Source organism: Hemitrygon akajei, chromosome 3 (assembly GCF_048418815.1).
Source record: "Hemitrygon akajei chromosome 3, sHemAka1.3, whole genome shotgun sequence".
Taxonomy (NCBI): Eukaryota; Metazoa; Chordata; class Chondrichthyes; order Myliobatiformes; family Dasyatidae; genus Hemitrygon; species Hemitrygon akajei.
Window position 1 is genome coordinate 94,264,677 of NC_133126.1, and position 22,866 is coordinate 94,287,542.

Below are 22,866 nucleotides of genomic sequence, written 5' to 3' on the forward strand. Positions count from 1 at the left end.
AATCTGGTTGAGAATGTTGCCGTCCAAATGTTTTCATAAACTGCCAAGAAGCAATAATGCCGTTGCTGCACATCAGTGTAGGCTGGCTTTGAGGAAAGACCCTCTGAATATCTTATCATCCAAACAGTTAACAGCTGAAGTATAATGACCATAACCAAGAAGTGCATAGACAGGGATAAAAATCTCATGTGCAAAGTTTATTTTTCTCCAGATTTACAGCAAAAGTCACTTTATGCTCATTGTTCAATTTCACAATTTAGAATGATCTAGATTTTAAGTATAATCAACTCATGCTTTGAAATTCCCTGGGGCACCTTGACAAATCACTAAAAACCAAGCAGCAGCATCAGGACCTCAGGGAGACTGTTTGCTTGCTCCTATGATTGCTGTACCAGCAACACTCCCTTAAGGCAGGATAAAAGCGTCAAGTGATCATGATGAAGTACAATGGCTTTGGTTTGTATCGTTCACCTTTGATTCTTCCGAATTGTTCAACACCAGCCACAACAACAAACCCTGTAGCAGCTAGGCTGTGTTTTACTTTCCTCAGAATTTCTGGCTAACTCTACAATATTTCATAATTCTACAAACTTAGCTTCAGTCCTGATGCAAGGCTGCTTTTCTGTACAATTAAAAATCAGAGTGACTCAGCTGAGGGGGCACTATCAACCCAAAATGGATTGGATAAGCAACACATTAGTAGCAACTTTAAAACCCACAAAATACTCCCCAACTCATCAGAGTGGCTCCAGTGCCTGCCTACAGATTGGGGCCACTAGTTATACACAATCTAGTACTACAATGCTCGGATTACACATGATTCAAGGATTCTTCTTTGAAAACCAAACACCATGATTCCTAAAGCAAAACAAATTCCTCATGAAGCGGGTGGGCCAATCACATTGTCTTATTGCTCGAATTTAGTTAAACAGAAAATCTGCTGACATTGATTAAGGCTGGTGGATTTAAAAGGCACTCATTCCAATCAAACAGTTGGCTGCACAAGACCAAACAGTGAACAAAACGGCTGCTTGGAAGGAGGGACGAGAGAAAATGCAGTATGGCTGCAGGCATGGTTAGCACAGTGGGCAGTGCCAGGGCAGATCTCAGGAAACAAGAGAATTTCTACGCCATGAGCCCTGCTGAACACTGGGGCAGGCTCATCGCATCTCACTCCTGAACTAGACGGTCAGGTGTAATCATTAACAAAGAAAACGCAGGGACTGCCAGTGACAGTAAATGTCTGCCTCAGAAGAGGAATATACTTGTTGCATCAGGTCACGCCACGGATGGGGCAGTGCACCTAATGTGAAGGAACTAGCAGCTACTTTGATGCAGTGTGGAGCTGTGCCTGCCAGCTTTTACTTGGGCTTTAGCTGAAGAAATGGCTGCAGGGGAGCGTTGGCTGTGGGATGGGATGGTTATCGCTTCCATAAAACTGGAGCCCAGAGCTTGGGTGGAAAGAGTAACTAGAGGAAGGAATGACGCTGAGATTAACAGTGGAATGACGATGATGGTGCAGTTTAACACACTGCATTGACACGAGGTATGTGCATCCACAACACACTGGATTGACATATTTGATTCAAATATTCCCAGTTTTGTGCTCTCCCAAGTAATTAACTCATGAAACTCCCACACATCAAAATAATCTGTGCACACTGCTCCGTGCAGTGTTCCTGTACAAACTTCAAACCGGCAATCTCACTAGAACATAATCTGGTAGTAGTCATCTTTGTAACTGTACAGAAGCAGCATGGACACTCTGTGGAGACAAAAGGACAAACATCAGGTCCCTCTGTGACACATACTCTGAAAGACGCTTACTTCCAGAGAACAGGTCTCTTGTAGTTTGAAGAGATTTGGTTTGTCAACTAGAACACTCAAAACTTCTACAGATGTACCGTGGAGAGCATTCTGACATGTTGCATCAGTGTCTGGTATGGGCGGGGGCTCCTGCACAGGAGCTACACAGAGTGAAGCTACAGAAAGTTGTAAAATTCGTCGGCTCCACTGGGTACTACCATCTGTAATATCCAAGACATCTTCACACAAGAAGAACATCTTCATGTTTCAGAAAGTTGGCATCCATTATTATCACCCAGGACATGCCCTCTTCTCATTGTGACCGTCAGGTAGGAGGTGCAGAAGCCTGAAGGCACACACTCAATGATTCAGAAACAGCTTCTTCCCCTCTGCTATACGATTCCTAAATGGACCCATGAACACCGCCTCACTTTATGTATATGTGTGTATATATATTTTGTGTGCTTGCACTGTTTTTAATCTATTCTATATATAAATATACTTTAATTTATCTATTTATTTTCTTTCTATATTATGTATTGCATTGTACTGCTGCTGCAGAGTCAACAAATTCCATGACACATGCCGGTGATAATAAACATGATTCTGACTTCATATAACCCTTGCTACACCTACCCTAGGACAACTCTCATGAAGCACATGATAGAAAAGTGTTCATGCCATTTATCCAGTGCAACTAGCGTTTAAGGTTAAATACTCTTCATGCCCAAACCCTCAGTAATCGGCTGCTAAATTTCAGAAATAATTTTGCGATCAGGAAACAAATTGTTAATGCTGTTCCTTTGAAGTATGGTAGGAGTTGTAACTGATCCAAGTTTCATGACTGTGAATCTGGCCTGACGCAACATGCCACTCTCCTTACAGCAGCTGCTGTGAGAAGTGGCAGCCAGAGCACCTCTGCAGCAACCAGGGATCTTGCCCCCACAACGCTCACCCCACAGATTTTTGGAACTCAGCTGACCTTACCTCTTGATTAACTTGAAGTGGTGGATTTGGTCACAAATGGTTTTCAGATACCGTTGTTTCGATGACTGAGAGAGCAGCTGTTGGACACTTGTGTTAAATGTTTGCTCGTCCCTGTCACACTGGGAAAACAAGAACAGAGGATCGGGAAGGCAGACCAAGAAACAACTTCATTATGAGGCCAATGCAAGGCTGAAACCATTCAACAATCTCATCGGGTGCATTACCAAACAGTACCTGAGGTATGTACACTTGGTTCAGGCAAATCTTTTATCTGTGACTTTTTGCAGTGATTCCACCCTTAAAAAGGAGAGGCATCTCATTTATCGACATGTGGGGAACAAGCCAGAATCAGTTTGGGTCATGATGTCCGATGATCTGGCGTGGTCTCACCCCTCACTCACAGCCTACAGAGCCAGCTTGTGAGCAAGCAGGGATGTGTCCTACTCACCCAGTCAGGTGATCCCCGAGAAAGCAGGGATGGCACCAGAATTGCATGAACCTTCCCTACCACGTAGTGGATGTTACTTGTGAAACAGTCATTTACAGAGTTAGTAAAGCCAAAACTCAGCAGACCAGGCAGCACCCGTGGAAAGACAAACTGAGTTCATATTTCAGCTACTGTCTGACCAGCAGAGTATTTTCAGCGATTTCGGTTTTTATCTCTGACTTGATTTTTCATTTACAGTGAGTTGCTTAGATTAAAACCCTTACCTTCAGTGACAAGAAGCTCTTCACAGTTTCCTTCGACACATCAACCTGCAAATTATACCATACGTGTAACTTGTGGGAAATTATCACCATGCTCACTGTTTCACACAGCTCCTCATGACTGGGAGTGGTTCTAAACCCTATGTGACACGGACCCTGGAGAGTAAAGCAGCCTTCCTGAGCTGAGAGTGGTGTAAGTGAAGTACGGAAAACTGGCTGGGTGAAGCAAGCCGTAAAGCCCTGGTGGCTGGGAAATTCAGCACCATGTGCGTTTTTCAGCACAGACACTTCCTCGTGTGTACGACAGTGTCCAGGTTCATCTCCACCGAGGATCAATCAATTCAGTAGGTTTCCCTCTCATGAGGAGGTTACACTGTCCAAAGTCGTTCCCACTATTGAGCATACCCACACTAAGTGCTGTCGCAGGAAAGCAGCATCCAGCATCAGAGACCCCCACCACCTAGGACATGCCCTCTTCTCACTGCTCTCATCAGGAAGAAAGCACAGGAGCCTCAGGACCCACACCACCAGGTTCAGGAATGGTTATTACTCCTCAACCATCAGGCTCTTGAACCAAAGTTCATTCAACTTCACCTGCCCCATCACTGAAATGTTCCCATGACCTATGGACTCACTTTCAAGGACTCTTCATCTCACAGTCTCAATATCTATAGCTTAATTATTTATTATCATTGTTTCTTTCTTTTAGTACTTGTACAGTAGTTAAACGCCCAAGTTGGTGCAGTCTTTCATTGATATTATGGATTTTCTGAATATACCCACAAAAAAACGAATTTCAGGGTTGTATATGGTGATGGATATAAACTTTGATAATATATTTAGCTTGAACTTAAAAAGAATTGGGGAAAAGGGATAAAAGTTGGTCTCCTCTCCAACACTCCCTGCCAGGAATCACTTGTCAACACCAAAATTACAGAAAAGATCAAAATCCCATCAAGTAGAGCAGCCCTCATTAACTGGAAATAATAACAGGGTGATTAAATAGGGAAGACACGAAGATGAAGCTGGGACAAAGTGCTGCTTAGTTACTGGTGTTTGGGCCAGTCTAGCTGAGGCAAACTAGCAGCAGCAGGTATCTGCCATTTCCTACTTCATCATCGAAGTTAATGCTCCACACAGAGATGGTACAGAACGTTCTATACAGTTGGGACAACCTGCCTTCTCAAGGCAGTGTCCCTGAAATGGCTTTCCCCCTCACACTGAATACAGAATCTCTTTCCCTGAGCTGAGCTGCTTTAGTTGCAGGGCAGTGTCCCGACATGCTTAAGAAATGGGTTACCAATCAAAATTTGACACAGAGGCAAGACACAGCTCCTGGGCAGATTCTCTAATATTCTGGACAGAGAGCAAACTTTGAGGAGAGAGATTTGGAAGAGAATTTCAGAGTGTAGAACCCAGGCAACCATACACACTACCCGAATGCTGGAGGGTCTACAAGGGGCTGGAATTCCAAGTGGAAACTTGTAGAACTCGAGTGGGTTCCTGAGGAGAGAGGGATTTGAATCAGAGGACTGGGTTATTTTAAACCAAAGCAGGAGGGAGATGGAGCTGGAGCTATCATTCAGTGAAAACATGGATGGAAGATGAGCTCAAGCACATCATCAGGACTGATGTTCCCACATGGCAGTGAGGAAGCTGCCTTCTCCTTTGGTATTCCCTCATGGTTGAGAATGCCCTGATTCCCTTCCACTACCAAGGGCCATTACAGCCAAACTACCAGTCCTGGCCCCATGTCAGGGAGGACCAAAGCATTTGAAGACTGCTGCATAGACTCACCGCATGCACACAAACTCAGCACTAACTGTCAGAAGTATCATCCGGCAAAAAAGAGGTTAAACTGAGCCCCATCTTCCTTCTTAAATCAACAAAAATTGTTTGACTCAATTCAAACCAAGGGAAGTTTTTGCAGAGCTGTGATCGACATTGAAAACCCAGTAAATGTGAGTTTAATATAACAGATCACCTGCTGAAATATCTCACTGCTGTGGGATTACGATAGTGGAGAATGATGTCTGTGGAGAGTGATGCTTGATTGCCATTTCAATAGTTTGAGTTAGAAAGTGATTGAAGACCAAGATTAGGCCATTCAGCTCCTCAAACTCGTCTTTTTTTCAATCAGATGATGGCTGCTCCATATGCTGTTCTCACCTACCCACTTGGGTTCTGTAGTCTTTAATACCCTTACCTAGCAAAGCATATAACTCTGATTTGAGACTTTCCATGAATCCTTGGCCTGACCAGTATGTTTCGGGGGGGAGAGGGAAACAAGCAAAAATTTCATTCACCACTGCTTCTCCATGTTACTCCTGTATGCTCTCCCTCGTTCTAGATTTTCCACCCCGGACCCCAAGGAAAGACTTCCTCCCAACTCTCTCTTCTAATCGTCCAATCGTCTTAAACATTTCATCTTCAATATTCGTAGAAACGTAACCTTAGGCTCTAACACCCTAATGTTCCAGGCGCATTCTGATGGACCTGTCCTGTACCCCCTCCCAAGACAGGGCGTAATCAAAGATTTATCCAAATGCAAGAACTCCTTGAACAAAGCCCAAAGTTGCACTCGCACCCCCGGTAGCTAGTGACTAGTACAGAACAGAAATAGGCCCTTCTGTACCAGCTGTGACGCCAATCTAAACTAGTCCATTTTAACAACTCCCTTTGTAAAAGAAAAACTTATTTTACAGATCTTTAAACTCCACCACCACCACCCCTCACCGTAAGGCCTCTGGTATTTGACATTTTCATCCTGGGAAAAAACTGACCATCTACTCTATCTTTACCTCTCATAATTTTATCTCAGCCCCTTAACACTCCAGAGAAAAGTTTGTCCAACATCCTTATAGCTAATACTCTCTAATCCAGGCAGCATTCTGATGAACATCCTGTGTACTCTCTCCACAGCCTTTCTGTAACGTACTCTAAATGCCGCTTGCCTAAGGCTTTAAAGAGCTGCAGTCAGAATTTAGCCAATTTCGATACTCAATACCCTGATTTATCTGCACATAATTGATCCACACTTTGTTGTCCTCCACAATACTACACATCTTGTCATTAAATACAAACCTGGATTTATCCTTCATACTGCTACAGCTCTCTGCTCTCCCAGACATGTCATTTATGAAGCAAACATTGAAATAGATCAGCTGATTAATATTGTTTTCTTGAATCTCAGACATCTGGCTCAGCTCAACTCAACTCACTTTAATGGGAGCCTTTTATCAACAGGAGACAGAAAGGGAAACAATGAAATAGCTCAATATCTCTCTTTCTTCCTCTTGATTCTCACCTTGATCTCCCTCCAGCTGCCCCAATCATTGAGCTGTGCCCCTTTTCATTGCAGTCATTCCCCAGGGCCACCCCCCACCCACACACACACACATTCCACCCATCAATCAGACACTTACCATTAAAACTTCAATTTCACTCCCTTTCTGCTGCAGGTTACTGACAAAGGTTTTAAGTCTTGTTACAACCTGAGAAGAGAGTTATGCAGGATGAGGAAAACTCAGACAAGTTCTGCAGCAAATTATAATAAAGAAGCAGCCAGTGTTCATTGCGTCTCATACAGGCTCTGTCTGGTTTGACAACTCTTATCAATGCCCTCACAGTCTTATTACAGCCATGATCTAGTATCAGCACAAATTCATAGGGAAATGCACATTATTAAAAGCCAGAATCTTTGTGAGAGCACTAATTTAGTTTGCAGGACTGGGTACAAAGGTAGAAAGTAAACTGTAAAAATACTTCTTAGCCATGAATGATGTTGTTCAATGTTCAAATGTATATTGTGCCCTGACTTTCCTACAGTATTTGGTAACGTTCACTCATTATGTGCTCTGTTGTATAATGTGGCCAATCATAGTCTCTGTGATCACAACTGTTCCTGGCAAATTTTTCTACAGAAGCGGTTTGCTGGGCAGTGTCATTGCCAGACAGTTGACTCTAGCCTTTATCAATACTCTACAGAAAGATGGCCTGCCTGGTGTCAATGGCCGCATAACCAGGACTTGTGATGTGCACCAGCTGCTCCTATGACCATCCACCGCCTGCGCCCACGGCTTCAACTAACGCTGATCAGGTGTTACACCTTGCCCGGGGTGGTGGTAAGGAGTCTTTTTATAGGAAGTCTCCTATAGCACGACAACACTGAAGGAGAAAACCTCTCACCTTCTCTCTGTACTGTTCTTTGTTGCTGGCAGATAATTTGTCAGGTGGAATGAAAGTAAGATGTGGGGTAATTGAACCTCCATTAGATTCGAAAGATCCTGTGAGGAGACGGCAATAAATAAATTACTAATGTAGTTTTGGCCCATAAGACATAGGAGCAGAATTAGGCCATTTGGCCCATCAAGTCTGCCCACCATTCAATCATGGCTGATCCCTCCTCCCCTCTTCAGCCCCACTCCCCAGCCTTCTCCTCACAGCCTTTGATGCTGTGTTCAATCAAGAACCTATCAAGCTCTGCCTTAAATACACCCAATGACCTGGCCTCCACAGCTGCTTGTGGTAATAAATTCCACAAATTCACCACCCGATGGCTAAAGAAATTTCTCTGCATCTGTTTTAAATGGATGCCCCTCTATCCTGTGCCCTTTTCCTAGACTCCTGCACCATGGGAAACAACTTTTCCACATCTACTCTGTCTACGCCTTACAACTTTTGAAAGGTTTCAATGAGATCCCCCTTCATCCTTCTAAATTCCAGCGACTACAGACCCAGAGCTATCAAACGTTCCTCATATGATAACCCTTTCATTCCCGGAATCACCCTTGTGAACCTCCTCTGAACCTTCTCCAATGCCAACACATCTTTTTTTTAAGATGAAGAGCCCAAAACTGTTCACAATACTCAAGGTGAGGCCTCTCCAGTGCCTTATGAAGCTTCAGCATCACATATTCTAGACCTCTTGAAATGAATGCTAACACTACATTTACCTTCCTCATCACTAACTCTACCTGCAAGCTAACCTTTAGGCTGTTCTGCACAAGGACTCCAAGTCCCTTTGCATCTTGGATTTTTGGATTGCCTCCCCATTTAGAAAATAGTCTGCACAATATTTCTACTACCAAAGTGCATGACCATGCATTTTCCAACATTGTATTCCATTTGCCACTCTCTTGCCCATTCTCCTAATTTGTCTAAGTCCTTCTGCATCCGACCTGTTTCCTCAACACTACCTGCTCCTCCACCAATCTTCATATCATCTGCAAACTTGGCAACAAAGCCATCTATTCCATCATCTAAATCACTGATAAACAGCATAAAAAGCAGTCCCAAGATCAACCCTGTGGAACACCACTAGTCACTGGCAGCCAACCAGAAAAGAATCCTTTTATTCCCACTCGCTTCCTCCTACCAATAAGCTAATGCTTTAACCATGCCAGTAACTTTCCTGTAATAGCATTAGTTCTTAACTTGGTAAGCAGCCTCATTTGTGGTTCTGAAGGTCCAAATATACGACATCCACTGCATCTCTTTCATCTAACCTACTATAACCTCCTCAAAGAACTCCAACAGGTTTGTCAGGCAAGATTTTCCCTTAAGGAAATCATGCTGACGTTGTCCTATCTTGTCCTGTGTCACCAAGTACTCCATAACCTCATCCTTAACAATTGACTCCAACATCTTCCCAACCACTGAGGTCAAGCTAACTGGTCTATAATTTCTTTCACTGCCTTCATCCTTTCTTAAAGAGTGGAGTGACATTTGCAATTTTTCCGTCCTCTGGCACCATGCTAGAGTCTAATGATCTTTGAAAGATCATTTCACAGTCTCTAGCACTACCTCTTTCAGAACCCTAGGGTACAATTCATCTGGTCCAGGTGACTTATGTATCCTTGGGTCTTTCAGCTTTTTGAGCACCTTCTCCCTTGTGATAGTAACTGCACCCACTTCTCTTCCCTCACACCCTTCAACATCTGGCACATAGCTAGTGTCTTCCACAGTGAAGACTGATGTAAATACTCATTTAGTTTATCTGTCACCTCCTTGGCCCTCGTTATCATTTCTCCAGCCTCATTTTCTAGTGGTCCTATATTCATTCTCATCTCTCTTACATCCTTATATACTTGAAAAATTTTTTACTATGCACTGTGATGTTGTTTGCTAGCTTGCTTTCATGTTTCATCTTTTCCCTCCTGATGATTCATTTACTTGCTCCCTGTAGGGTTTTAAAAGCTTCACAATCCTCTGTCTTCCCACTAATTTTTGTTTTGTTGTATGCCCTCTTTTTTGCTTTTACATTAGCTTTGATCACATATTATGATCACTGTCTCCTAAGGGTTCCTTAACCTTAAACTCCCTAATCACCTCCGGTTCATTACATAACACCTAATCCAATACAGCTGATCCCCTGGCAGGCTCAATGACAAACTGCTCTAAAAAGCCATCTTGTAGGCATTCAACAAACTCACTCTCGTGAGATCCATTTCCAACCTGGTTTTCCCAATCAACCTGCATGTTGAAGTCTCCCATGACTCCCATAACGTGGTGATTTAGCCCCTGAAGAGTTGACTAGTAATGTTGAAAACAACAATTTGTATTTTTCTAGATCCAAGCTAACAAATCTTAGAATTACATGCCAAACAATTTATTCTGGTAAGCATTTTACAACTCAGAACACTCAGCAGCAAATAAAGCTCATGTAAAGCAACACACAACAGAGGCTCCCAAACGTGGACCAATACCATTAAGGTTGGGAACCCCCAAGCTAGAGAACCTCATGAAGGTACCTAAGGAGGGAATTGAACAGTCAACTTTAAACGTCGAGACTTCATCTGAAAGAGGGCGAGGGAAAGAGCCCATATAAAAAATGGAAGGAAGAAATGGAGGAAAAGCTAGCAAGCAGTAGGTGGATCGAGGTGAAGAGGGGTGACAGGGAGATGAAGGAGGGGAGAGTGGAGATGGTGACAGAAGGTGGGAGGTGATAGGTGGCTGCAAAGGCCCATAAATGACAGTATCGGAAAGGAGAGGAAGATGGAGCAAGTGAGGGAGATGTGGAAGCAGAGGCAAAGAGTAGCATAAAACTGGCTGCAAACACCAAAGGTTCTTTATTGCCGGGAACGGGAAGTCTGAGATAACAACAGAAGGCAGCAAAGGGCAGGTTCATTTAAAAGGTAGCAGATCTCAGGGACACAGATCTCATTCAGCTACATTACTCCTATAGGGTCCAAACTGGAGGAAGGCTGTAGGAAGAAGAGAAATAGGAGCAAGAGTACAGCTTTCGCTGATTGATCCCAGAACCATTACTGTGACCCATTCATTTCCGGAAATCCATCGATCTCTAATTCAGTGCGTGAGACAACACAGCCTCTGAGATTCCCAAGATTTACAGCCATGAAGAAGTTTCTGTTCATCTGCTAAACTGGAATTCAGAAGAATGAGGTGTGACCGCATTGAAATCTATCAAATGGTGAAAGGCCTTGATAGAGTGGATGTGGAGAGGATGTTTCCTATGGTGGGACACGGGGAGAAGGCAGGAGATTGGAACTGAAAGGAAAAATGATCAGCCATGATGAAATGGCACAGCAGACTCGATGAGATAAATGGCCTAATTCTGCTCCTATGTCTTATGGTCTAAATTCTTGCTATTCTTCTATGGAAAGTGTATCAAGAATTTTTTTTTAAATTTATGGGTGATATTGCAGCTATCACCTCACAAAGCCATTGAAAGGAACAAAATGAACTGAATTTATTGTGAATGATGGAAGTGAAGAAGAAGAATACTTTCACAAACCCAGAGTGGAAAGAAGATATAGGAGGTATCAGAACAAATACCTCAAGACAGAAAGAAATATTCTACTTGTCCTTTCTCCCTCATAATAAATTCACCAATAAATGTTAAACACATCTATGAACTTGAGAATAATTATTATTGACATGGTATCATGACATAATAATTGCCACTTTTGTATGTTTAATCCCTGCGAAAACAAATACACACCTTTGAACTTGACAGAGCTACAAATTAAAAAGCGTTACTATGATAGGTACAGCAGCAGATTTCAAAGGCAGAAATGTGAAATGTTATGTCCAAAAGAGAAGGAAGACTGACAAAAATAACACGTGCCATGAATTGAATTTAACGCTGGTCCCAACCATGGCAAGTCACTCAATAACTAACTCCTTCATCACCTTCCCTTCAATGAGGTTCATGACATTATTCACCAAGGCACACATGCACCAGTTACCTGTAACACAGCAGAGTGATCCTATCAGGTCCTGAGAGGAGAAGTTCTCTCGAGGTTCCCTGCTTAGAGTTCAACATGGAAAAAAAGACTGTAAACACAAAGCAATCACACAAAATGAAGATCACAATAGGAGCAACACCGTAGTTGTTTTAAATATAATTTTAATTAAATTTTAATTTAAATATAATTTTCTTCGGCAGTTTAACAGGGGCACGCACGACTGCGCAAGCGCGTGTAAGTCGGACCGTGAGGCAGTGGGAGTATTTAAAGACGGAGCAGGCGACGGAGTAGGAAGGCTTTGTCTCGAGAGGCAAAGGCTGAGGACGAGCTTCACTCCAAGTGAGGTAAGGCCGGGTATGTTCCTTTAAAAGGAGAAAGTTTCAAAAGTTGAGGCAAGTATTGGGTAGGTCATGGCAGCTGAGATCGGCCCCGTGGTTTGTTCATCCTGCAGCATGTGGGAAATCAGGGATACTTCCAGTGTCCCTGACGACTATGTGTGCAGGAAGTGTGTCCAACTACAGCTTCTGGCAGACCGCATTGAGCGTCTGGAGCTGCGATTGGACTCATACTGGAGCATCCGCGATGCTGAGAAAGTTGTGAATAGCACATTCAGTGAGTTGGCCACACCGCAGGTAAAGGCTACACAGGCAGAAAGGGAAGGGGTGGCCACTAGACAGCGTAGCAGTAGGCAGGTAGTGCAGGAGTCCCCTGAGGTCATCTCTCTCATAAACAGATATACTGTTTTGGATACTGTTGGGGGAGATGTCTCATCAGGGGAAGGCAGCAGCAGCCGAGTTCATGGCACCATGGGTGGCTCTGTGGCACAGGAGGGAAGGAAAAGGAGTGGGAGAGCTATAGTGATAGGGGATTTGACTGTAAGGGGAATAGATAGGCGTTTCTGCGCCGCAAATGAGACTCCAGGATGGTATGTTGCCTCCCTGGTGCAAGGGTCAAGGATGTCTCTGAGCGGCTGCAGGACATTCTGGAATGGGAGGGTGAACAGCCAGTGGTCATGGTGCACATAGGTACCAACGATATAGGTAAAAAAAACGGGATGAGGTCCTATAAGGTGAATTTAGGGAGTTAGGAGATAAACTAAAAAGTAGGACCACAAAGGTAATAATCTCTGGATTACTACCAGTGTCACGTGCTAGTCAGAGTAGAAATAGGAGGATATTTCAGATGAATACGTGGCTTGAAAAATGGTGCAAGGGGGAGGGATTCAAATTTCTGGGGCATTGGAACCAGTTCTGGGGGAGGTGGGACTGGTATAAACAGGACGGTGCGCCTGGGCTGGACTGGAACCAATGTCCTAGGGGGAGCATTTGCTACTGCTGTTCAGGAGGATTTAAACTAATGTGGCAGGGGGATGGGAACAAGTGCAGAGAGACAGAGGGGTGTAAAATGAGGGTAGAAACAAAAAGTACTAAGGTGAAAAGTAAAAGTGGCAGGCAGGCAAATCCAGGGCAAAAAGCAAAAAGGGCCACTTTTCAATATAATTGTATAAAGGCTAAGAGTGTTGTAAAAACAAGCCTGAAGGTTTTGTGTGTCAATGCGAGGAGCATTCGTAACAAGGTGGATGAATTGAATGTGCAGATAGTTATTAATGAATATGATATAGTTGGGATCACAGAGATATGGCTCCAGGGTGACCAAGGATGGGAGCTCAACATGCAGGGATATTCAATATCCAGGAGGGATAGACAGGAAAGAAAAGGAGGTGGGGTAGCATTGCTGGTTAGAGAGGAGATTAACGCAATAGAAAGGAAGGGCATTAGCCTGGAGGATGTGGAATCGATATGGGTAGAGCTGCATAACAATAAGGGGCAGAAAACGCTGGTGGGAGTTGTGTACAGGCCACCTAACAGTAGTAGTGAGGTTGGAGATGGCATTAAACAGGAAATTAGAAATGCATGCAATAAAGGAACAGTAGTTATAATGGGTGACTTCAATCTACATATAGATTACCAAATTGGTAAGGGTGCTGAGGAAAAGGATTTCTTGGAATGTATGTGGGATGGTTTTCTGAACCGACATGTCAAGGAACCAACTAGAGAGCAGGCCATTCTAGACTGGGTATTGAGCAATGAGGAAGGGTTAGTTAGCAATCTTGTCGTGCGAGGCCCCTTGGGTAAGAGTGACCATAATATGGTGGAATTCTTCATTAAGATGGAGAGTGACATAGTTAATTCAGAAACAAAGGTTCTGAACTTAAAGAAGGGTAACTTTGAAGGTATGAGACGTGAATTAGCTAAGATAGACTGGCAAATGATACTTAAAGGGTTGACGGTGGATATGCAATGGCAAGCATTTAAAGATCGCATGGATAAACTACAACAATTGTTCATCCCAGTTTGGCAAAAGATTAAACCAGGGGAGGTAGTGCACCCATGGCTGACAAGGGAAATTAGGGATAGTATCAAGTCCAAAGAAGAAACATACAAATTAGCCAGAAAAAGCGGCACACCTGAGGACTGGGAGAAATTCAGAGTCCAGCAGAGGAGGACAAAGCTCTTAATTAGGAAAGGGAAAAAAGATTATGAGAGAAAGCTGGCAGGGAACATAAAAACTGACTGTAAACGCTTTTATAGATACGTGAAAAGAAAAAGATTGGTCAAGACAAATGTAGAAATAGTAGGGGACCGAGGGTCTAGTGAGATGGAGGAACTGAGGGAAATACATGTTAGTAGGGAAGTGGTGTTAGGTAAATTGAAGGGATTAAAGGCAGATAAATCCCCAGGGCCAGATGGTCTGCATCCCAGAGTGCTTAAGGAAGTAGCCCAAGAAATAGTGGATGCACTAGTGATAATTTTTCAAAACTCCTTAGATTCTGGATTAGTTCCTGAGGATTGGAGGGTGGCTAATGTAACCCCACTTTTTAAAAAAGGAGGGAGAGAAAAACTGGGGAATTATAGACCGTTTAGTCTGACATCGGTGGTGGAGAAAATGCTAGAGTCGGTTATCAAAGATATGATAACAGCACATTTGGAAAGAGGTGAAATTATCGGACAAAGTCAGCATGGATTTGTGAAAGGAAAATCATGTCTGACGAATCTTATAGAATTTTTTGAAGATGTAACTAGTAGAGTGGATAGGGGAGAGCCAGTGGATGCAGTATATTTAGATTTTCAAAAGGCTTTTGACAAGGTCCCATACAGGAGATTAGTGTGCAAACTTAAAGCACACGGTATTGGGGGTATGGTATTGATGTGGATAGAGAATTGGTTGGCAGACAGGAAGCAAAGAGTGGGAGTAAACAGGACCTTTTCAGAATGGCAGGCAGTGACTAGTGGGGTACCGCAAGGCTCAGTGCTGGGACCCCAGTTGTTTACAATATATATTAATGATTTAGACGAGGGAATTAAATGCAGCATCTCCAAGTTTGCGGATGACAAGAAGCTGGGCGGCGGTGTTAGCTGTGAGGAGGATGCTAAGAGGATGCAGGGTGACTTGGATAGGTTAGGTGAGTGGGCAAATTCATGGCAGATGCAATTTAATGTGGATAAATGTGAGGTTATCCACTTCGTTGCAAGAACAGGAAAACAGATTATTATCTGAACGGTGGCCGATTAGGAAAAGGGGAGGTGCAACGAGACCAGGGTGTCATTGTACACCAGTCATTGAAGGTGGGCATGCAGGTACAGCAGGCGGTGAAAAAGGCAAATGGTATGTTGGCATTCATAGCAAAAGGATTTGAGTACAGGAGCAGGGAGGTTCTACTGCAGTTGTACAAGGCCTTGGTGAGACCGCACCTAGAGTATTGTGTGCAGTTTTGGTCCCCTAATCTGAGGAAAGACATTCTTGCCATAGAGGGAGTACAAAGAAGGTTCACCAGATTGATTCCTGGGATGGCAGGACTTTCATATGAAGAAAGACTGGATCCACTAGGCTTATACTCACTGGAATTTAGAAGATTGAGGGGGGATCTTATTGAAACGTATAAAATTCTAAAGGGATTGGACAGGCTAGATGCAAGAAGATTGTTTCCGATGTTGGGGAAGTCCAAAACGAGGGGTCACAGTTTAAGGATAAAGGGGGAAACCTTTTAGGACTGAGATGAGGAAAAACTTCTTCACACAGAGAGTGGTGAATCTGTGGAATTCTCTGCCACAGGAAACAGTTGAGGCCAGTTCATTGGCTATATTTAAGAGGAAGTTAGATATGGCCCTTGTGGCTAAAGGGATTGGGGGTATGGAGAGAAAGCAGGTACAGGGTTCTGAGTTGGATGATCAGCCATGATCATACTGAATGGCGGTGCAGGCTCGAAGGGCCGAATGGCCTACTCCTGCACTTATTTTCTATGTTTCTATAAATTTCTATCACTGGCCAACTGGACATTTTACATCTGAACTCAATCATTTCTGAATATTCCCAAAAATAGTGATAAATAATTATTAATCCAGCCCCCCCCTTGAAATATTTCAATTGTACCCAGCATGACTGGACCACTTTAGTGGGCAAGTTAATCAAACTGATAGTAATCAGAACAACAGAACTTCCCTCAATAATTAAGAGAGAAACTGCTGGAAAACTCAGCTGCCCCTGTGATAAGAGAAGCATTTTCGGGTCTGAGTCTGGGAAAAAGAATGAACCAGTTAGTTTTGGCTACAGAAAGGGTGGAGGTGGGAGGGGGCACTGGATAGAATAAAGAGAGTATCTCAGATATGGTGTGACAAAGCATCATTGTGCTTTGTGTCACTAACAACAGGGCTGTGGGACTTGTCCAGCAGGTCAGACAACACCAAAGGGGAGAGGAAAACTGCGCCAAAATCACTTAAGTTCTGATACAGATAGAAAGAAGACGGTCATAGTTAGAGAGCATGAAAACAGACCCTACAGCCCAGTTCGTCCAAGATGGCTGTACAACCCAGTTCCAATCCCCTAAAATTTTAGATTGTAAAACATTAACTTTGTTTCTCTTTCTGAAGATACTGCCTGACCTGCTGAATGTGTCTAGCATATTTTTTTTGGTTTCAGATTTCCAGCATGTTTTTTTCCCCTCTTTTTTTCTCCCCTCAGTAATTTATTGATTTCCAAACTGTGCTGGTCCAGCTGGGTGCTCAATATTAGGCCTCACATTCATAGAAGCAGCTTTGAGAAGTGAGCTACATAGTAAGAGAGTCTGCTTTCTTCTTAAGAATAACCATGACCTCTCCACCAACTCAGCCAGTTGGCAAAACTTGATTTAGAGACATAATTTGTTTTAAATTTGAACACAAAGACCTGCTGTAACTTCAGCAAGAGAACGGAAAGCATAGTGATCACCATATTCACTGAAGGTATGACACTGGACAACACGTTCGATTCGGAGCATTTTGTTGCTGCTTATTGTATCCCATGCCATCAGGTTTCTTCAACGGCTTTCTCGCTTCCCTTCAATATTTTTACTCTAATTATCTAATTCTCTCACATTTAACTGAAGTTTCTGTGTCATACAGCATGGAACTCAATTTGTCCATGCTGACTATGGTGACCACAAAGGTACTCCCATTTGCCAAGTCCTTCTAACGCTCTCCTATCCAATGTCTGTTAGAAATTATTACTATAGCTGCCTCTGGCAGCTCACTCCATATTCTACTCTCTGCGTGAAGAAGGTGCCCTCGGCTAAACCTGTGCCCTTTAGGTTTTTAGTTCCTTTTTGCTGGGAAAAAGACCGTGTGAGTTCTCCTTATCTAGAGCCCTCATGATTTTAGAACATAGAACAATACAGCACAGTACAGGCCCTTCAGCCCACAATGTTGTGCTGACCCTTAAACCCTGCCTCCCATATAACCCTCCACCTTAAATTCCTCCATATACCTGTCTAGTAGTCTCTTAAATTTCACTAGTGTATCTGCCTCCCCCACTGACTCAGGCAGTGCATTCCATGCACCAACCACTGAGTGAAAAACCTTCCTCTAATATCCCCCTTGAACTTCCCTCCCCTTACCTTAAAGCCATGTCCTCTTGTATTGAGCAGTGGTGCCCTGGGGAAGAGGCGCTGGTTGTCCACTCTATCTATTCCTCTTGTATACCTCTATCATGTCTCCTCTCATCCTCCTCCTCTCCAAAGTGTAAAGCCCTAGCTCCCTTAATCTCTGATCATAATCCATACTCTCTAAACCAGGCAGCATCCTGGTAACTCTCCTCTGTACCCTTTCCAATGCTTCCACATCCTTCCTATAGTGAGGCGACCAGAACTGGACACAGTACTCCCAAGTGTGGCCTAACCAGAGTTTTATAGAGCTGCATCATTACCTCACGACTCTTAAACTCTATCCCTCGACTTATGAAAGCTAACACTCCATAAGCTTTCTTAACTACCCTATCTGCCTGTGAGGCAACTTTCAGGGATCTGTGGACATGTACCCCCAGATCCCTCTGCTCCTCCACACTACCAAGTATCCTGCCATTTACTTTGTAATCTGCCTTGGAGTTTGTCCTTCCAAAGTGTACCACCTCACACTTCTCCGGGTTGAACTCCATCTGCCACTTCTCAGCCCACTTCTGCATCCAATCAATGTCTCTCTGCAATCTTCGACAATCATCGACACTACCCACAACACCTCCAACCTTTGTGTCGTCTGCAAACTTGCCAACCCACCCTTCTACCCCCACATCCAGGTCGTTAATAAAAACCACGAAAAGTAGAGGTCCCAGAACTGATCCTTGTGGGACACCACTAGTCACAACCCTCCAATCTGAATGTACTCACTTCACCACAACCCTCTGCCTTCTGCAGACAAGCCAATTCTGAATCCACCTGGCCAAACTTCCCTGGATCCCATGCCTTCTGACTTTCTGAATAAGCCTACCATGTGGGACCTTGTCAAATGCCTTACTGAAATCCATGTAGATCACATCCACTGCACTACCCTCATCTATATGCCTGGTCACCTCCTCAAAGAACTCTATCAGGCTTGTTAAACACGATCTGCTCTTCACAAAGCCATGCTGACTGTCCCTGATCAGACCATGATTCTCTAAATGCCCATAGATCCTATCTCTAAGAATCTTTTCCAACAGCTTTCCCACCACAGACATAAGGCTCACTGGTCTATAATTACCCAGACTATCCCTACTACTTTTTTTGAACAAGGGGACAACACTCGCCTCCCTCCAATCCTCCGGTACCATTCCCGTGGACAATGAGGACATAAAGATCCTAGCCAGAGGCTCAGCAATCTCTTCCCTTGCCTTGTGGAGCAGCTTGGGGAATATTCCATCAGGCCCTGGGGACTTATCCATCCTAATGTATTTTAACAACTCCCACACCTCTTCTCCCTTAATATCAACATGCTCCAGAACATCAACCTCACTCATATTGTCCTCACCGTCATCAAGTTCCCTCTCATTGGTGAATACCGAAGAGAAGTATTCACTGAGGACCTTGCTCACTTCCACAGCCTCCAGGCACATCTTCCCACCTTTATCTCTAATCGGTCCTACCTTCACTCCTGTCATCCTTTTGTTCTTCACATAACTGAAGAATGCCTTGGGGTTTTCCTTTACCCTACTCGCCAAGGCCTTCTCATGTCCCCTTCTTGCTCTCCTCAGCCCCTTCTTAAGCTCCTTTCTTGCTACCCTATATTCCTCAATAGACCCATCTGATTCTTGCTTCCTAAACCTCACGTATGCTGCCTTCTTCCACCTGACTAGATTCTCCACCTCACTTGTCACCCACTTCATCAGGAAGGGTCTCGGCCCGAAATGTTGGCTACTCTTTTCTCACAGATGCTGCCTGACCTGCTGAGTTCTTCCAGCGTTGTGTATGTATTCCAGAATATTCCAAGATGTGTCTCACCAACACATTGCACGACTGCAACATAACTCCCAACTACTGTACTCCAGCAGAGAGCTCACAATGAAGGCCTGTTTCTGCACTTATTCCCAGCTTTCGATTGTGAATCCAATCCTTTGGTCTTCGGTACAATCTAATCAATACCATTAACTCTTTGCTATTTAATCTCTCCCATTTCAGGCAATTACCTGGGCTGACCCTCTGCTCCAGTGAATCCACTCCACCAGTAATGACCAGGACTCACAGACCAAACCGTGCTCACCTGCTGCTCTTGTCATCAGACACTTTGCACCACAGCTTCTCGGAGAAATGATCAACCAATTTTTTTTCCAAAACTCGCTTTTCCATCTGTTTATCCTTTTCAAATGACCTCACCTGAGGGAAGGATAAGCCATTAAGAACCACAAGCCACTTATCAATGAAACAGTCTTTAAAATGTCAGGTAACTTGAGATTTTGACATTCCAATCTGCAACAGTGTTGACTAAATAACAGCTGAACCCCAAACTACCCATTGAACAGGATTACTGCTAAATCCCCATGTATACATAAATTCAACATGTTGGTGTACATGTAACTTTTAAGGTACCAGTTTAGAAATGTGAAACTTTTTTTAAAAAATCATTAAAAACCCTGAAGAAAGCTTTCAGCTCAGGTGATTATTCATGCGTTTAACTCTCTGCCTAGCTTTGTACACATACGTTGCAAGGACAGTAAAGTAAAAGATAACTCATCTCCAAAGGCAATGCCAGGAGACTGGAGACGCGTCTGAAGGCTGTAAGCTACAACCATCAGTTTCTGACCCCGGCAACTTCCATTGCCCGGCCCTGGAAGTCAGGTCAGAATGTGGCGCATCGATCGGGTCTTTGCGACTCTCAAGCAAAACCACACTTAGCATTGCTGCAGCGCGAATCCACGCCACAGCTGAAACAGCAAGAACGAGGAGAACAGAGCATGAAGCAGCAACACACACAAAATGCCGAAACCCTGCCAAACGTCGGGCACAGGTTAGAATCCTTCTTGTTCTTCAAAGACAGGTGTATGCAGAGGATGTGCAGTGCATCACAAAGCAGGAATTTCTCCCAATCCAAAGTTACCTTGCACATTCCGGTTAAGATGGCACCTTTGGTCTATCATCTTCTGGATAGACCAAAATACCATGTACTTCTTTTATGTCCTTTAATGTTTGTTTTCATCTTGAGTGTGATTCTGGAACTGTTTGGAGATCGTTTGGGTGTTCCAGTACATCGAGCCAAATGCAGAGTCTGGAGATCGTTTGGGTGCTTCAGCACTCTGCTTTCTCCAAGAGGATTCCAGGAGACAGAGGCAGTGCTGCTCAAACCTTGAGGCAGGCTGCGGGACGGGGCGCAAGCCGACGTTTGACTCCTTTTCACCAATTAAAACAACGAGGGAGATTAAACCACGGAGACAATTGCGGAGGGTGAGCCTGTCGTTTGATCGCTCTGCCACTGGAGAGCCGAGAGCCTGCCGCTGTGCCCAGAGACTGTTGCCCAGGTTTTCTGTGTTTTGGATGTGGACTTTTTTTTTTAAGTCTTATAGTTTTTTTATATTCTGTGGATTCTCGCCCAGTTGTTCTCTTTTTTTGTGCGGGCGGTGGGAACTGGGGGTTGTTGTGCCTGTGCCATTTTTGTTCTCTTTTTTTGTGTGGGGAGTTTCATGACTACCTGGAGACGAAGAATTTCAGAGTTGCATATTTTGATAATAAATTAACCTTTGAACTCTGTCCCATTTCTAGACTCTGAGGAACTATTGCGAGTTGGAGGACACATAAAGAGAGCACAACTCACTCTAGTTACCTCACCCAATCGTCATTCAGAGTGAGCACTGGTCACTGGTCTGCTCGTCAGACATTACCATGAGCAAGTGTGTCATCAAAGTCGACACTTTCGAAGTGAGAACGTTAAAGACTGCGCAGTAAGGCTGTTTCAAGACCAGTGTCTGAGACTGTCCTTTCTTTTGCCACGGACATAAGTGTATGATCATTTGACTTCTAGTTTCAGTCCATCTTATGGATGTCAGACGGGGGAGGGGGGTGTTCTGGCCTCTAGAGGCACTGCTCTTTTCATATGCAGTTCATTTGTATGAACATCACTTCCTGTACGCAAGCTCCTTTTACATAATTTCCTGTGCAGTTAATTTGGATTTTGACTTTAAGCACACACAGTAGAAAGACATCCATCTCCATCCACTCTTTATTTGCTCTTGAAACAGCAATATCTGAGTCTTAAGATTTCTTAATATCGGTAAACATTTAGTAGGTGTACTTTGAAGGAAGTGTTATGTTTATCATTCATCGCTATTAAGCTGTTGTTGCACCACAAGTTCACTTTGGTCCACAGGGCATAGTATGGAATGTTGCCTTTGGTTAACGCTGATTGTGAGAATAATCAATAGAATTAGTAGATTCAGGCATGCGACGATTCTGTATTGTTCTTAACACGTATTCCGCAGTTTCACAAGTTTTTCCTCATTAAAAACCCCGAAGAAAGCTTCTGGCTCAGATGACTTTTGAGAAGGTGTTTAACTCTCTGCTGAGCATTGACACACACATTGCGAGCGCAGTACAACAACAGAACCCACTAAAAACAACACACACACACAACAAAGACTGTCAAAACACCAAATGTGTGAAAAAAAGAACGAATCACGCAAAAAATTAAAAGAAGAATTAAAAGAAGAACACACAGAATTGAACCGCAGAATCCTTGAAAATGAGTCTGCAGCTGGTCCAAGAGCCCCACGGCTGCAGCCACGGAACCAGTTCAGTCTGCAGCTGGTCCAAGAGCCCCACGGCTGCAGCCACGGAACCAGTTCAGTCTGCAGCTGGTCCAAGAGCCCCACGGCTGCAGCCACGGAACCAGTTCAGTCTGCAGCTGGTCCAAGAGCCCCACGGCTGCAGCCACGGAACCAGTTCAGTCTGCAGCTGGTCCAAGAGCCCCACGGCTGCAGCCACGGAACCAGTTCAGTCTGCAGCTGGTCCAAGAGCCCCACGGCTGCAGCCACAGCCATGGAACTGGTTCAGCATTGAGGTAAATAAAGCCTCTCGGGTAGTAAGCTGAATACTGCTTCATTCTTCGCCCTTGGCCTCAACAGCTTGATCTTTTTAATCCGGCTCGGCGCTGAAATCGACTAAACATCGGCTCACTTTCTGTTCTCAGGCCTGGGCCTCGATGCTTTGATCCGGCCTCAAGTCTACTCCAACAATGGCCGCCACCTGCATTCCCGAGAGTCCGCGTAACTGAATCCTTCAGGACACCGCAAAAACGCCCAGTCGTTCAGCAGGTTCGAAAGCACTACTCCAAAAGGGAAAGTACAGTCTGCTGATTTCAGTGACCGCAGTCTAGACAAGGTATTA

The 22,866-nt window shown here is 44.1% G+C and overlaps 1 protein-coding gene across 5 annotated transcripts in view; it reads right to left on the bottom strand.

The window, feature by feature from the left end:
- Positions 1 to 22,866, bottom strand: part of eif2ak4 (eukaryotic translation initiation factor 2 alpha kinase 4) — a 157,002-nt gene that overhangs the window by 4,034 nt on the left and 130,102 nt on the right. For 3 of the 5 annotated variants that reach the window (XM_073040372.1, XM_073040371.1, XM_073040369.1), the window contains 6 exons: positions 19,754 to 19,866; positions 11,712 to 11,773; positions 7,690 to 7,787; positions 6,927 to 6,995; positions 3,505 to 3,549; positions 2,794 to 2,912 (listed from right to left, as the gene is read on the bottom strand). In XM_073040372.1, the coding sequence (XP_072896473.1) occupies positions 2,794 to 2,912; positions 3,505 to 3,549; positions 6,927 to 6,995; positions 7,690 to 7,787; positions 11,712 to 11,773; positions 19,754 to 19,866 (506 nt within the window). Of the gene's footprint in view, positions 1 to 176; positions 1,766 to 2,793; positions 2,913 to 3,504; positions 3,550 to 6,926; positions 6,996 to 7,689; positions 7,788 to 11,711; positions 11,774 to 19,753; positions 19,867 to 22,866 lie in introns of those variants that run through there. The other 2 variants (XM_073040373.1, XM_073040370.1) reach the window with 2 other exon arrangements.